Raw genomic sequence first — 18246 nt, forward strand, 5'->3', positions numbered from 1 at the left:
ACGATTAGTATATTTTATTACGTTGTGCGTTGAAAATAGAGCCCGTGACCCATGGAGTGACAGTCAAGTTGCTACCACTGGACCAAGGATCCGATTATACTTATATTACCTGATTGATTTAAAAAAAATAAACTTATAAATAGTTTTAGTATTTGTTTTCATAAATTAATCGATTTGATCATATTCGAGATATTAGAAATGGTAGTTTAAAACAAATGAACATAAAATCAAATTAATTTTACTCAAGTGCGGTAATAAATATGTTAAAGAAGAAAGATTTTCACCACCAATAAGGATATCGATCCTATATCGCTTTCGATATCGATCTTGTGTTTGAAATATATCGGTCCGATATTATACCTCTATTTTTTTCGATCTCAAATACTCAGCATTTTCCCCCGAGATTAAATATGCGCCAAAATAATAAGCATTTTACACCATTCTAACAATGATTCCTATAGGTTTTGGAAAACCAATGTATATTGCTGTTAGCCCCAAAATACGGGTATATCGTCTGAGACATTTACCCATATCGTGCGTGGGACGCGGCTCATTTGTAAGTGTATATGACGTTTACATACGATGGCAATGTTATTCATGCAACAGTACAAAGGGTGGTACTTTAAACGCATGTTGATGTATGAAAAAGTATCTTACACAACACATGTTTAGCTTTTTATTTAGTATAACACTCATTCAAATTAATTGCATGACAAAGCCAAATGTCTTTAATCTAAAATAGCGAAACAAGGCGGCAGTTAAAAGGCGGTTTTACATAGGTTTTTACAATGCTAGAGCCTATCCCTTGAGCGGAATCAATCCTTGGCGTAGTCGAAACTGTGTACGTCCTGGGTAGTTATGAGCAAGACAGAAAATGTATCTCATCTCTTCAATATAGGTACATTTGTTCATACTCCAATTAACGAATAAACTGACCAACATGTTGCAGATGTTCTTTAACATTCATTCAAGTTTACACAGAAAGAAAAGACGCTCAGATGTTTAGAATTAGCATGAATCAAATGAATGCAGGAACGTGTGTTTGAATATAACACATTTTTGAACATAATAACAGAACAAGCCGTACTGGTAGAAGTATAACTACAGCTTTAGAAATTCCAAATACGAAATGTTCATATGAAGAACAAACGGAGCAATTTGTTTGATCTTATATAAGTACATCATAGTAGTAGCGAGTTTACGTATAGATGTAACTTTATATTCAAACAAATATTTTTACATAAGTATTTCGAGTTGATACCATTTTAGCAGTCCCCATTTTGTTTAAAATCATTTTAGTTCAGGAATGTTGGCTTTTGTAACAAGGGCTAATATGTAACTTAAAGTGCCCCGTACTTTAAACAATGGTATGCAATTTAGAATAAACAAAAACATATATAAGTGACGACAAGAAAAGAAGTCAAGATAGTTAAGTATTGCTTTCAATGGCACACTGTATATCTTCTCCGAAACTGTAGTATGTTTTAAACGAACGAACGAACTCCAGAACACAATCATGGCAGAAGTCGAACTGTGCCTACAAAGAGAGAATATCAAAATACCCAGGTTACACGCGATAGACTAAGTTCTGAGTCAACGTCCTTTGCATTGTTTCTAATGGATATTAAGTTGAATATATTATATCGTACATTACTTGGAGGTATGGGGGTTATCATCGTTATTACTTGCAATTAATTAGCTAACATTACGCTTACTGTTTGCCACAGGAAAAAGGCGTTTTAACAAGACCAAACATTATATTATCCTGTTTAATACAAATTTTGCGTGTATGCCAATCCTTTTAAGGAGTGTACACACATTGGACTTATTTATTTTGATATTTCGTAAACAGGTATAATGTGCAATTGTTTCAAGCACAGATAAATGTGATTTCAAAATCTAAACCAATTAAAATGGCTAGCGAACCTGATTGGGCACGGCGTTGGGTCTCCTGGCCTTGACCTTCCTGACGGCGTTAAGCACGCTGACCTCGTGCTCTACTTCCATCTTCTCCGCGAGTAATGCCATAACACAGAACAGCCCGCTCTTACTACCCCCATCCCTGAAAAATATAGCATATTAGATTGATTAAAGCGATTGTAAGTTCAAATGAAACCATATGTTGTCCCAATAAAACCATATTTGGTCCGAAGTTCCGCAATCGAGATAATGAAAAATAAGTTCGGGAATAAAATCCAATGACAATGCATGGATAAAAAAGTTTGAATTTGTACTACCTGCAGTGGACAAGCACAGGCCCATTGGACGATGCCATTTTGACATCTCTCAGAAATGCAACATAATAAGCAGGGTTGCGTGGAACATTTCCAGTCTGGCTCCAGTCTGTAAACTCAAAGTGTCGCAATGTGCTTTTGCCACCTTTACTCTGTAACATAATTTTAAACTACACTGATATATAAACGTATATTTCCATTTATGTCATATAAATCCCCTGGTTTAAAACTCAAAATCAATAAAATACATTATATACACTGTTCAAAGAAAGCAAAGCAAGTTTCAAAATTACGCTTTGTTCTTGATGACATCCCTATACATTTTTACGTCGAAATTACATTCTTGTTTTTAAAAAAAGTTCATCTTCTTTCAAATGAATTAAATTCAGTTACATATATAAGATTGATATTAAACTAACCTGTGTGCTTCCCTTGAACTCAATAGTTAGCCATTTCTGGATACTGTACTCGTTTTTGACCTTATCCCTCCCACATGAAATAGACAGTTGACCTTTCTTGAGTTCTTGATTGTCCGCTGGATAATATTCACCTATATCCTTGTGGAAATAATGTTAAGTTCGTTTCTAATGAAATTCCATTAATATGAATTTGATTACGACTTATACATCTTCTAAAGTAGGAGATAAATAAAATGTATCATGTTTTTCCGTCTTGGAATAAAACCGCAGTAACAGAGAACTTTGCATATCATGTTATTTCGTCGAGTCGACACATTACAGACTTTTGACAAAATGACAGGAATATATTGATCATCTTAATTGTACCTTTTTGCCATCACTTTGCTCAAAGCTGACAATGCATGAGCAATTTTCTTGGTATGCCATAGTCAGGAAGTCCTGTACAGTATTTGGCATCGGTGACTGGGCGACAATGTATTTCCGTTTCGCCTGAAACGCCTGCAAAACAAATTGAATGTACGGCGAGGGCGAACACGATGTACGAACATATTACTGCAGTTAAAGGTATCGGTATGAATGTATTGATCTAAGCAATCAGAATAGGATTTTAAACGAAGGTTCTAATTACGTAAATATTAAGCAGCTTTAACTGGCTGTATATGTTTGGAAAAACTACCGTTTAATAGAGCAAATAATAAAGCAGAGCCTTTTTGAACTTAATTATGTTCTTTGAAAATGTTTAATAATAATATTTATAAACCCTTACATGAACAAAGACAGCGTTGACATAGTCTGAATCTCCATGTCTTATTCCCAGATAAAGTCGAGGGCGGTATTCATCGCCTGAAAGTAATAACCCTTTAATTATATACCTTTTTGGTTAACATAATGTTACATTTTAATAGCGCACTATTTTATTGCCGGACGTCATTTCAACATCGCACAGTTATCTTGTCTATGATATTAGGTCAACAGAACTGAAGCGTACTTAACGATACGTATGACTTGTAGATATATGTTGGGTATTTCATAAAGTGGGTAATGTGTACGCGATATTCTTTACCAACTTATACCTGGGATATCTGCTCCACTTCTGTTCCTTCCTTTCTCAGACTTGTTTCGTTCTATAGCAACGATTTCGTCGTCATTGTGAACGTGGGGGATGTCCGTTATTTTCTACAAAGGAGAAATACTTTACACTGCCATTTCATTTGCGTTCTGAGTATATACATATGCGTTCTGGGCATATATGCATTTACATCTGTTTCAAAGAAACATAGTACTGATACATTTTGAATATAACTATCAATTAGAGCCTAATCGGTGGGAAAATTACTTTCGTTTGACTGTTTGTAACTAGGATAAATAGAGTTAAGATACCAAGTAAACTTCGCTGTGTTATTTTCGGTTTAACAGTACTTATTGCCAGAACTGAAGATTGATAAGCATACACACGTTGAGCAAATATAACATTCCGTTACCTTAAACTGCCTGATAAGAGCGCCCTTGCTGGTTTCGATCATGTTGTCCTGAAACTGTTTTCCTGGTATCTGCTCACAGTTAAATGTCAGGGTGTGAACCAATGCAAGGTGTAGAAACTCGTACTGTTCCTGAAATCGGGAAATAAACACTGATATACTCATGATTCATTTCCGTGTTTATTGGTTCTATGGAATGACCTATCAGAAATCAAGCATAAACCGTGTGTAGTTCAAATATGGCATGCAAACGTAGACAAACAAAATTGCAAGAGAAGCTATACAACTGGTAAGCCATTGTATCCTGTCACTTGCATACAAATCGGTCCAATAACAAGGTGCCGTGAAAACATAAGTTTATTAGGATAGTATATCACGTGATGTTTATCTACAGTCAGGTGGTCATGTGACCGCGAAAACGAACTTCTTTTCTGTACTCTGCAATGTCAGAGGTAAAGCACAAATACTGTTTCAGTATCTTATTAATAGACCGCCACCAATCGAACACAACAATCACTCGCCCATACACTCCCACCAATCTGCATAATAATGACACTGGCAAAATAATCAACCTGAAACTCTACATGTGATGTGAAAATCTTTCCCCACCCGCAAATGCTGGAATTTGTGAAACAGCATTCAACGGTACTCGTCGATAGTTTATTCCATTTCTGTGGTGTATGACTAAATCTCACTTACAACAGATATGAATGATCTCTTTGCCGGTGCAGTTCTGAACATCCAACACTATCAACATGAATTAAATCCATTTAACATGTGGCGTTGTTTGTAAACACTTGTGATCTTGAACCGTGACCTGTGTACTGTACTCTGTGACTTGCGGAATAATTGTTACAATATCAGATAATGTTTGGTGACTGATCCGTGTTTGTGCACTTTTCAAAGCTTTTTCATGTTTAGAATTTAATTTTTCATAAAATGCAATGACTGACTTTATTAAATGAAATTGAACAATTTTAAAAACTATTTCGGGGGCGATTTGAACATGGATACCTATAATGCTGACGTCACCAGTGAAAAAACAGTTGTCCCCCTTATTTTTAAAAATACTTAATAATTTTAAGGCAATTTATAGTGTTTAAATAACAAAGTTACAGGATAAATAGAATACTAGGTTAGTGCCGTGGATGGAGAAAGTTTATCTGGCTCGGCTGCGGAATTTATCAGGTTCGCCTTTGGCTCACCCAATAAATTCCTCCGCCTTGCCAGATAAACTTCCTCCATCCACGACACTAACCTAGTATTCTCTATGAGGCTGCAAAGAGAGACTGTTTATTTCCAGCTGAGACAGTATATTTCCAGCCTTTTTACATTAAGCATATCTTAAAGACGTGCATAACTGAGTTACAAAAATAAAGCCTTTCTAAAAATGCAGGTTCATCGATATTTTCTGTACCTTCCTATATTTCTGCACTTCTCTATTACTTTGTAACTCACGTAACGTTCTTTATGGCTCAAGGATTCAAACGTTAACCTACCGCTGTCTGGACCATGTTTGGTCTGTTCTGTCTCATATTGATGATGCATCCTGGAATCTCCACGGCCTTGTTCGAATTGCCTTCCTTTGTTAGAATATCTAACGCAATATATGTCCCTGTTCGACCGATTCCCGCACTAAAAGGAACACACATATATGGAATTTGGGATTTATCGATCGCAACAAATGGTTTAAGGCTATGCACTATTAATTAATTTATACAAATGTATCTTCAACTCCATTATAAAGAGTGCTGAAAGCTGATATAAATCACTCTCGAGTCCGTTCGGAAACCAATACTGTGTCATAATTTTACAGGCCAAGTTAAGGTTCTGGTTGCGATCGAAAACTGGACCTCTTAAATGAGAGAATGACACCTTTACCACTAGCCTTTACATGAGCTTTTTGAGGGAGATACAACATAGCGTCAAGTGTGTTTATTGCTGATCCTGTTTCAACACTTTACTACAAGTACACTGTATTGTTGATATCTGTCTGAGAGCGATTTCAGTTCCCCTAGTTCGTTCTTCTGTTTTTCTTTAAAATCGTTCAATAAAGCCTTACCAGTGTTGTAAAACATTCCTTTCAAGACATATTTATTAAAATAATGGTCTTCTTTGCTTATATGCAGCATTGGGAAATAAACATGTACATGGACAATCAATAATGAGAACCATCTTTTTAAATTTAATCAGCACCGTGACACTCTGATCTTTGACGTTCATAACATGGTAAGGGCTCTTTAATATGCAATAAAAACATCTCGCAATTGCAAAAACAGTCGAACCCCGTTAGCTTAAATTGGCCTGGTTCAAATTCCTCGTTGGCACGAACTGGTACTAAATAAAAACATTTATATATGCTTGGAATGCTCTATATTGCTCTCAAATATTACTATTATATCAGGTGCAAACGTTTAAAAATGACAATAAATAATCTACACCTGCAATGAACCAGCGTTGGACCGTCGAGATGAACAGTAGAATTGAGCACTCTTTGTCGGAACTCAATCAGCGCTGTTACGTCCTCTGGGATTCCCCTATCAGGCCAGGCCGTGAAGTGGAGGTGGTGCAGCTGCCTCTCAGATTCACCCTGAAATAGTTTTTATTATGTTTTCTGGCTGATTGCCTATGCTCAAATTATTAATAAAACATATTTGCATGTTGTACTTTGAATCAGGTCATATATTCCTATTTGTGAAATAACCTGCTTTTTGTGGACTCAATAGTGTCATAATACTTTAATGTGCTTACAATTTTATACATAACATACATCCTGACCGACCAACTTATCTTACTCTTTTTTTGTTTTATATATACTCCATTAAAGAAGTGGATTTTAACAATCTTTACCTTTAAGTGTACTACAGGTAGAAACATATAACTCAACTTCATTCTTAACAGTCTCGATCCTTGCACAAAAAAACACGTTTATGTGGGCTGGTGTTTAGTTCTATATTTTTTATCAAATGCTTAACTAATACACTTTTTTTTAAATTAATTACAATTAAAGTTTGAATTAATTGTTTAATATTTTAAGAGGTAACTCATAAGGAAGCATATAACGGGTAAAACATGGTTATCTTTCCATGTAATGTTTATATTGATATTAATATTTCTTCTAATTCAACAATGCACTTTAAGCATAATCATTAAGAAATGTCATATAATTCGTAAATAGTATGGAAATACGCATTTTAACGCTTCACTTAACTTATCGTAAGATGTTAAAAGCAATCTTCAATACAGTGTCTATCGCTCCGTAAATATTTGTGTTTATTCCGGTGGTTTTTTAAACTTCCGTGTATTTTGCCTATATTTTCTTTAAGCCTTGTTAAACTATATAATGAACGATTGAGACGTTCAAGGGTTTAACTAGTAAACATATCCGAATCATTGATTTATTTGATGACTGCGATGTGGTACGTTAAGCTTTAAATTGGTCGTATAAGCACACTGTTTAATATAGAAAAGAAATAAAGTACACGATGGCTTAAATATTTTACGCGCCAAAATAACTTCAATATCGATGAAGGCGCAGCCCGAATGTCCATTTTCATAAGTAAACAAATAAGTGCTTACATTAAAAAACAATTCTTATTCGAGTTCTGCATTTTGATTCAGTCGCGTCAACGGAACTTTTAAGTCATACTTCCTCGCTCTGACAGGTGCCCTTGACCGCGCTGTTGTTGACCGTAATATTTCAATCATTGTTAAAGCTGTACTCTCACAAATTGAATGTTTTGACAACTTTTTTTATTTTTTGTCTTGGAACAAGCCAATTTTTGCGAAATCCATGGAAACCAGTTATATAAGACTGCTGACAAAAAATTAGATCGCAGATTTTTATATTCAAGTTCAAAAAATGTTGTTTTAAGCATTTTGCTAAAACCGTTAATAACGGTTTAAGCCATAAAACATTATTAATTTTCGAACGGAAATATGAAAATCTACGATCTGATTTTTGTCAGCAATCTTTTATCTTTGGTTTACAGATATCTACGCAAAAATTTGCCCTTTCCAAGAGAAAAAATATAAAAGTTGTAAAAATGGTAAATCTGTGAGAGTGCAGCTTTAAGGAGTGTTTTGTTTCATGTATTTTAAGAAATTTTCATAACATACCGAGGTCATTGCTTTAAAACATTGTCCTTTAAGAGATGGACGATAAGGTAGTGTGTTATTATACACAGGCACTGACATTTAGAGTTGTGGGAGAAAAACAAAACAAAATCTAATAAGCTCGAGTACATATGTCAGTTTCCACTATATGTTATAATTTGGTCAACTCCCAAACTAAAAAGAAAGCTTAATACTAATTGAAGTGTGTTACCTTTGCTTGTAATGTTTATATTGATATCAGTATAAAGAGTTTCATGTCATTGAGCAAATGACTTTAAACGAACACATTTAAAGCTATAGTAAAGCTTTCACAGAGAAGGTATTGAATATTCTTCCATACAATGGCAATATTTTTGTCTTCTTTTCTACTTATGCACGAAGCGTGTAGTGAGAATAATCATCAGCATTTACGGACGTTTTACATTTAGTTTAGAGTACAATTTAATCTTCCGGGTATTTTGCCTAATTTTCACAAATTATTGTGAATGCTTGTAACTTGTTTGAATTGGAAAGTACATACACCCAATTAACTGATTTATGTTAATGCATATGCTGTTAAAATTCAAGTTCGTTAATAAGGATTAATATTTTATTTAGAAGATTGTGTATGTCATAGTTCTGTTATGTTACAATAGCATAGAAAAACGCTTACATCATTTAGGAGCAGCAACCTTCTCGTAAACTCTGCATACTCATCCTCGCTCTGACAGGTCACCTCCACCCCGCTGTAGGTCAAAGTGGTCCCGACATTGGGCCAGTACTGCTCGCATTTCTCCTTCTGAATGGTACATAAAGGGAATTAGATATCAATGATAAAATCCCATTTAAATTTTGTTGTTTTGCCGTTTGCAATTGTTTGATAATTTCAAAATACAAACGCCTGAGCGATTGCACTAATTGAACTCATACTTGTACGTCGATTTCTGGTAATTTCAACGGTAATATTTCAACTATATCATACATTAAAATGGCATTAAAGAAAACGAATAAACATCAGTAAATGAAACCTTTTTTAATTCTTTTAAACTTTTCACGTTATTGGTGTATTTGAATGTTTTTATGAAGGTTTTCCGATTTTTATACGTGTTCATATATCCGCGGGGTTATTTTTGACAATCATTGTTATTATACCCCTTCCTCCATCAGGTTGGTAACCATGACAATCTTTTCCACCTTTTGTTGCCAAATCATATTCCAAAACATGCAAAAGTCTCCCATCTGTTTCGACATTGGACCTGGGGATATAAAATCACCATAGAAACCGTACGACTTGTGTTCAGTATGTTGTATCTTGAATTCATGCATGTATATAATTGGTGTATTTCGTCTTTTTAAAAAAAGTGCAATAAAGTAGTCATTCTTAGAAATGGTACAAAGTTTACTGATTGGCAATGTTTAAGTAAATTTAATTACTGGACGATCAAAGCTAAAAAATGAAGGTTTCATTGACATGAAAATATATAAACCGTATAAATGCAATGTTTGTTCTTACCAAGCGAAGCAATGTACGCATTTCTCTCATTGAAACCCTGCAAATAGATTATCACAGTAAATGTCAAAAAAGGTAATAACTGTACTTAATATGTTTGTGATTTATTTAAATTTAAGCTCACCACTACTTCAAAATGCAAATGTTATAGTAAACAAGCATTTGATTTTTATTCATATTATAGAGTACATACATCGATGAAGTTAGCATTGATGTAATCAGTATCAAAACCAGTCACTTTCACCCTTGTAGCATCATCTAAAAACACAATTTGCATCCTATTAATATATACAGACAAACCTCAAATAGCAACTATTTTGATATTAACTAAAAAATAACTTCAAAATGCATGTTTAAATGAACAAATATATAATTAATGTTTATTAGTGATTACTGCCCATTGATCGGTGTACTTCTATACTTTAACTAAATTAACTTCAATGGAATTGTTACATGCATATAATCCCTTGTATCTGTTCTTCGCCCTGTTATGAGGTAATTTGGCAGCGTCACAGCTCCTTGTGAGACCGTCAGAGAATTTCTTCAGGAGATAAAGGGCAAATATAACCCAACGAAATTCGTATCATAGTGAAAATGATTTAAATTGATTTTACAACATTTGCAGTCATTTAATTTGTTTCACTTACGTTACTAAAACGAGGTAATAAACAAACAAAAATAAAATACACTTTTAATGTTTTATAATAAGTTATATAAGAAGTAATATACTGATAAGTACATCAAATTCCTCCTCATAGTAATCCAGAGTCTTCCCAGCCACAAAAGCCGCCAATTCCTCCACTTTCACTTTCCGCTTCTCTATGTCCTGTATACCGATGTAGTAAACGTTCTCCTCAACCTCCTTGACCAGTTTCCTTTTCTGGGACTTTATCTCTTCGTCAAAATCTGATATGCATAGATATGGGATCATATTACAATCCGGTTCATTTAAACTGTCAACGGTGAAAGCAAAAATTGGCAATTAATTTGTCCTAGGTGCATAACTTATCGGACATTAAAACTGTCACATGTGCATAGCTGCACGGGCAAATGAACTGTCACATTTGCATAATTACACGGGTAATGAGACAGTCACATGTGTATAATTACACAGGCAATGGGACTGTCACATGTGAATAATTACACGGGCAATACAACTGTCACATGTGAATAATTACACGGGCAATAAAACTGTCACAGGTACATAATTACACGGTCAATAACACTGTTACATGTAAATAATTATACGGGCAATGAAACTGTCACATGTGAATAATCACACGGGCAATCAAATGTCTCATATGCATTATTACACGGGCAATAAAACTATCACATGTGCATAATTATACGGGCAATAAAACTGTCACATGTGAATAATTACACGGGCAATGAAACTGTCACAGGTGCATAATTACACGGGCAAAGGGACTGTCACATGTGCATAATTACACGGGCAATGGGACTGTTACATGGGCATAATTACACGGGCAATGGGACTGTCACATGTGAATAATTACACGGGCAATGGGACGGTTACATGTGCATAATTACACGGGCAATGGGACTGTCACATGTGAATAATTACACGGGCAATGGCACTGTCATATGTGCATATTTACACGGGCAATGAAAATGTCACAGGTGCATTATTACACGGGCTATGAAACTGTCACATGTGGATAATTACACGGGTAATGAAACTGTCACAGGTGCAAAAACTACAACGGCAATGAAACTGTCAAAGGTACATAACTTATCTGGTTAGGCATTAGCAATATTTATCGTCGATTCATCCACGATACCTCTCGTATGTTTACCGAATATTTTCAAAGAACATCGATTCGAAAACCAAATATTGCAATACGAACATTCTTCGATTGTTCAGTGGTTAAATCAGTGAGGTTACTGTTTGGAACCTCAAAATATGGTTTGTTATTTGTATAAATCGTTCCTATACTCGAATTTTTCTTCGCGCATCATTTTTTTCCTATTAAATTAAAATTACGTTAAACGGCTGAAAGAGATACTTAAAATCCTTCGCTCAGAAATTGAGTTGTTGCGCCTGTTTGAAGTTTCAACTATCAATCAGAACTAGTAATGGGGATAATAAGCAATTTGATGGAAAGCGTTTGCAATAAAAAAAATAAATAAGAAAAGGTAAAACGCATGATTCGAACTTGAATCTTTTAAGTTAGTAATTCTGAATTATATCACGGAATTATACGAAAGTGTTAGACAATTATTGTAGTTGTATATTGTATATAAACATCCACTACTCCATCACCTCAAAATTGAAAGGCATTGATAGTTACCCGAAGAAAAATATAACCAGTACATTTACCGTGTTAATATACACCATCGGACAGGTCTTCGTATTTTAGGTAGTTTACAATAAACTGAACTGAACTGAAATGACGACATCGCTTAATCCAATGACATAATAACTGTGGAAGGCGTCGATCATATTAAAATTGGAAAACTGTGTTTACATTTTATTATTAAGAATTATCAGCCTTATACATACATACCTAATTATAACGCTTATTATCATTATTATATGTTTTAAACTTACCAATTTCAAGATCATCATCGCCCGCTGCTGTTTCTAAGCCAGCACCGAGCATTAGTGTGTCCGAAACATGGTTGTAACTAGGGTTTATTGTTGCTAACGAGCGTGCGGCTGTTGCTTTCATGGAAACTTGCTTCACTATAAAATCGGTATCACAAAACATACAAATATGGTCATATGAAATACTAGTATGTCTTACAATTCATATTGTGTTTTCCTATTAGTAATTGAGGTATCCGATGTACACGATATTGTGTCAGTTTGTCGAGACATTGGTAAAAATGTTCAATTGTGTTGAATGGTTAGCCGCAATATTTTGGTATCATTAAAATGTTTTGCTTGTTACTTTTATGCAAAATAAATACGTTATTGACAATACGACTTATATTGGTAAAGAAAATATGTTTTACCTTCATGCAATGGATTTATTGTGTGATACTCATGATCAGTTTCGTCAATTCGATCTTCATACGGCTTACTGTTTCTTCTAAAAACAAATGTAGTTCGAACTAGTTAACGCACAGTTAATACAAATACGATATAATCTAAACTATTTGGATGAAGGAAAGCAGCAACTTGTTTCTGGTTTATAATCAAATTGAAATTATCTTATCAGTCTGCTATCCTTCAATTACTTCATAAAACAATTGTGATCAGTTCGAAAAGTAGTATTACAAAAGTAAAATATGCATTATATTTCCATAAACAAGAAAATAACTTGTTTTAAAACATTAACATGACATTTCGCTTAATAAAGTACCTTCTTTTCAGGAAGACAACAATCAGAACGATGATCACAACAAACACCAACACACCGGCAACTGCTCCTCCAATAGCAGCTGCCGACACCTTTGAATCGCTTTTCCCGTTCTCGGCAGTTGTCCCTTTCACTGAAATATATTCAACTTAACTCTCATTGCGCATCTCGATTAGATTAATTGTAAATGGTACAAAATAGTGTGTGATGTTTCCGAAGTCTAAGAAAAGGATACATATTTGTGTTATTTCATTTTCATTTCCTGATATTTAAAATGCGGTATGCAACGTACCTTTCGTACAAATATCGCTTATGTAACCGTCAAGACATCCACTGATACACTTTCCAGAAGAGTCGCAGTTTGATCCTGTTGTCGTATTTACACAGTTCTCGGAACAGATGCTGTCACACATTGAACCATAATGATTAGGGATACAACCATGTGAACAATAACCATCTTCTTGTGAACATTGCAGATCTGTACAGTTATTACTGCAAGTTAAATTACAAAACGGGCCATAAACTGATAGTTCTTTACACCCAAAACAAGCACCAGTTTGCCTTTCACAACCAGCAGAGGCACACGTAAGGCTACACACAAATGCACACAGGTCACCATAATGATTCACATCGCATTCAGTGCAAGTATATTTGTCCGTACAACTGACTCAATTCGCAGGGCACTGAACCGGCAGTTGACATGCCCCATCTACCTGGTCGCAAATATTGCCAACACAGTCCTCAGAACACTTCTTATTACATAGTGGCCCATAGTTGCCATTATAACACGAAGTACACTCCCCCTCTTGATTGCAGTTACCGTTACGACAGTAATTGCATTGAATTCCACATTCTGTTCCAAAGTAACCATTAAAGCATGCATTGCAATGTCCGGAATATTGCTCACAACCTCCGTTACAGTCATATGAACAGGTGTTGTTACATCGTGCACCATACCAACCGACAGTGCACTCGTAACAGTGACCACTTCCTCCGCATGATACACACGTGTCCGGGCACCTAACATGTATACATTCACCAGTAAGAATGTCGCATATACCGTTGCAATCACACGGAAATGCACAAAGTATTCCGTATTTTCCAATGGGGCACACAGTACAAGATGTGCCATAAGAGCATTTCTTACAATCAGAAAAACAGTTTCCAGTACACTGAGTTCCATAATACCCGTCTTTGCACTCACATTCACCATTAGTCCCACATGCGTCTGTAACGCAATTTTCTGTACACGTATATTGACAGCTAGAGCCATAAAAACCTTGTTTACAAGTACATGTTCCATCTAACGAGCTACACGTGTCTGTGTTACAACCATCAGAACAAAAAGATCTACAAGTTGTGCCCCAGAATCCTGGCCTACATTCGTTACAATGCGTGTCATTACTGCATGTAACACAGTTCGTTCCTACGTACGTGCACGCTCTACATTCATCTGCTGACCGTAAGAAGTATCCCGAGTCACATGATGTGCACATGTTATGGTTTTGACAAGAGGTACAGTTTACCGTACAACCTGGACAAAATATTAAAATAGGTCATAAATCAGACACCTTCACAATAGAGTGTCATTATAATAATGTTTCTTTTCATTATGCGACATTTTTGAAAATATGTAGGCGTGTTTTTATAGTTTTCCCTGATCCTACACGGTTAGGTAATAATCATATATCAATATGTTATACACTAAATACCAAATTGGAGGAAACGTTCAAGTTTCATTGAAATACAAAACATGTTTGGTGTTTAGTACTATTGATTGGTATTATTCAATACTTATGTGAAAAACTACAGAAACAAGCTCAGTAGCCAAAAGTTTAAACATAAACCCCGTTTAATGGCGCAGGGTAAACGCCAAAGACATAGAACACAAAAACTCACAAACAAGAAACACTTATCTTACAGGAACATTTCATTGAACAAAGGAGGTCGATATTTACAATCGGATACACTAATCGTACAGGAACATTTCATTGAACAAAAGGAGGTCGATATTTACTATCAAATACATTAATTTCACAGGAACATTGCATTGAACAAAGGAAGTCTATATGTACAAACGAATACACTTATTTTACAAAAACATTTCATTGAACAAAGTAGTGTGAGGGTAATGGTGTGAGTGGTCTAGTGGTATAGGTGTCCGCCTCCTACCGAAGAGTTTGTGAGTTCGATTCCCACCAGGGTCACACATTTCTGGTTTCAGCCCAGGAAACGGACTAGTGAGTGATCATATAAGCTTTTGTAACAATTGAGCTAAAATAAACGAGTATTAACCATAAACATTGAACAAAGGAGTAATACTTTAACACGTTTAATGAATATATTATAGGAAACAGCATTATGATTTTAATATATGTAGCGACTAAATATCAATATGCAGAACACAAAACATATCTTCTAAACTAAACTATATACACTATACAATATTTAATGCAAAATCTAAAATTTAAAGAAACTATTAAAATGTTTGAAATAAAAAGTAAGAAGAAAACTATAACAATTTACTCACTCGGCGCAGAGACGCAGGAACCGGCATTTATCAAGATTATAAATATCACTGTAAGCGATTTGTTTGATCTATTCATCTTTATATCCAAATGAACAAACGATCTAACTGTATATATATCATTCAAGAAATAAGTCGTAGTCTAAGCTAAGGAGTTAATACCTCAATATAACCGACAGAGACGCGGAAGTTTAAAAGCGGCACTTTACTCCTGAAACTTGGGGTGTTTAAATTGAATGTCACATTAGAACCTATTAACCTCGTTTGGGTCATATAAAATATCATGTTTCGAATATACGTTTATGATATAGAATGTACAAGTGTGAGATTTGCATGTATTCGAGTGTGTGTTTTACCTTTGTTAAATTAATTAAATCATGCGTGTTTGTGATTGTGTATAAAAATACTTCGAATAGGTATTTCTATTGTTTTACAGTTCATTGAAAACGTGATCCATTGAAAATGATCCGATAATTACAGTTAGAAAGTCATGTAAAACGATGAGCAGATTTTGATTAGAAGTAAGACAATGTCCTTGCTTGGCTTTGCTAGATGCTCTATCACGCAAAACACATTCACCGTCAGCTTTAAATCATAAACAATAACGACTTCATCATTTACCTGCACGTTTAATGCATTTCAGTTGCGGATATAAAATGAGAACTCAAAATTCACGATGGAAATATTCATCGTTTTGTTAATAGGAACATCAACATATTGCTTTCAGTTTCAATTGCGAAATAATAATAAGGTGGTAAAGATAACGAAACTATAAACCTATCCATACATCATCATTATTATGAGATATATTAAGAGTTGTGAAGATACAGATGAAATGGTTAACATGATAGACGTCGTTAACCGAGTGCCCAATTTTCACTGTGTATTTCGCCCCTTATTCCGGTACACCCTTTACATCGCGGGGAAGGTAGTGGTAATCAGTCACTATCTCGTCCATGTTGGCTTCACTGCGTTGTAGCCAGAGCCAACCGGACGCTCTCTCTCTGCAGTTGTACCAAGAGCGTGGACAGCGTCCTTTCGGACTCGTCCTTGAATACTTAAGTAATTTCATTTACCCATAGCACAAACCTCTCATTGCGGTCTGCTACCCATAATATCCCTTTGCTTCATACTAACTATGGTAAGAAGTCATTTACTCATAGTGCTAAATATGTATGGAATTCTATACCGCTTATTATTTGAGAATCATCATCTTTAATTGCATTCAAATCAAAATTAAAAGAAAACATTTTTATGACAAAACAATGACTGAATGATTGTCTATTTAGATTGTTTGTTTAAGGCGATTTATTTTTGTCTTTCTTTAACATTGTATATGTTGTGTTTGAATGTCGTCTTGTTTGTCATTGTTTGAATGAGAAATGTATACTTATATGTTTGAAGAATCCAATTAAGTCTTTAAATACAAGGATCTTATGTATTTTAATGTGTTATTTTAAAGAAATACAATAATTAATATTATTACTAAAATAACAAATATTGTTATTATTATTATTATTATTATTATTATCCTTATTATAATTATAATTATTATTATTATTATTATTATTATTATTATTATTATTATTATTATGCAACCTCACTTCATTTACTTGACATCCTTTTCCTTGTGAACAATGGTTGACAAGCTAATCGTATTTTAAGTGTATTTTAATAACGTTTTTTAAATATTCAAAAACTTGTGCATTTCTTCTCAAACAAGATCAGAACTGAACCAGCACCATTAGCACCACCCCGACTACCATCACCACAGCCAGTGCGTCATTTAAAGATGGCAGATGTTGCTGATCCGTCCGCTCCTTCCGGTTATGTCGGCTGCTTATAAGAACGGGCGTTTTTGAGAAGTTTAGCACCGATCTATCACACGTGATGCATTTTATGTTTGCATCGCCCTCATCTTGTCAGAGAACACTTTATTATCTTCCTCAACTCTGCCTAGACTGGTTGACGGTACATTTCCGAATAGGGCTCAGATCCCGAGCACCTGTTAAAACACAAGTTTGTTTACTGTGATCGAATATTCGATGATCTAGATCAATACAGAGGCTTCTCTTGGTCACACATGCGAAGTGTCATCTTGTTTTGTTGAGTTCTCTTCTTAAAATGCCATTAAAAGTTATTATACGCTTCAAGTTCAAATTGTAGCAAACGGTGAATGACGTCAGAGGGTGCATGCGCAGTTATGTTGACCTACATTTAAGATATTTATATATAGAAATCACGCTTTACATTTAAATCGCATGTTTGATAAACAGCGGAAAAAATAAATAACATTGCCGCTAAGTGTATATATAATAAGTTCAATATAGCATACTTATTAATCATAATTAAATGACCATTAATTCTCGCTTTTAAAGTGTTCAGTATTTGTGCTCTCAAAAGCATTAATTGAAGGATGATTTACTGTCCTAAAAATGAACGATTTTTGACATAAAATTGATCGTGAATCTGTGCTTTGATAAAAGTGTTCCGCTTTGTGACCTTAGCAAGTATCATGCTATTCATTTAAAATAGTGTAGAGTGAGCTTCAAATAACGTGCTTGTGTAAGAGCACGTCTTTCCTACTTCCTACTACTAGTTCCTTTGCTGTTTACGTTTATTTCTAGGTCTCCTAATTTTGCACTTATAAGGTGTTA

The 18246-nt window shown here is 34.8% G+C and overlaps 1 protein-coding gene across 4 annotated transcripts; it reads right to left on the minus strand.

The window, feature by feature from the left end:
* Positions 1 to 717: 717 nt before the first annotated feature.
* On the minus strand, positions 718 to 15711 carry LOC128206329 (receptor-type tyrosine-protein phosphatase alpha-like). 4 transcript variants are annotated; one of them, XM_052908714.1, is made up of 21 exons: positions 15593 to 15598; positions 13355 to 13464; positions 13066 to 13195; positions 12716 to 12792; positions 12309 to 12443; positions 10476 to 10642; positions 10190 to 10277; positions 9930 to 9994; positions 9740 to 9776; positions 9379 to 9482; positions 8900 to 9025; positions 6573 to 6721; positions 5631 to 5766; positions 4135 to 4263; positions 3727 to 3829; positions 3420 to 3496; positions 3020 to 3151; positions 2654 to 2791; positions 2238 to 2386; positions 1927 to 2062; positions 718 to 1537 (listed from the first exon to the last, which is right to left on the minus strand). In XM_052908714.1, the coding sequence occupies exons 5-21, from the start codon at positions 12427 to 12429 to the stop codon at positions 1430 to 1432; spliced, it is 1965 nt and encodes a 654-aa protein (XP_052764674.1). In that variant the 5' UTR covers positions 12430 to 12443; positions 12716 to 12792; positions 13066 to 13195; positions 13355 to 13464; positions 15593 to 15598; the 3' UTR covers positions 718 to 1429. The 4 variants fall into 4 exon arrangements, with proteins under 4 accessions (XP_052764674.1, XP_052764672.1, XP_052764671.1 ...); XM_052908712.1 differs by lacking the exon at positions 13355 to 13464 and having other exon boundaries at positions 15593 to 15711; XM_052908711.1 differs by lacking the exon at positions 15593 to 15598 and having other exon boundaries at positions 13355 to 13702.
* Between the last annotated feature and the right edge of the window lie 2535 nt (positions 15712 to 18246).

This window comes from Mya arenaria, chromosome 10 (genome assembly GCF_026914265.1).
Source record: "Mya arenaria isolate MELC-2E11 chromosome 10, ASM2691426v1".
Classification (NCBI taxonomy): domain Eukaryota; kingdom Metazoa; phylum Mollusca; class Bivalvia; order Myida; family Myidae; genus Mya; species Mya arenaria.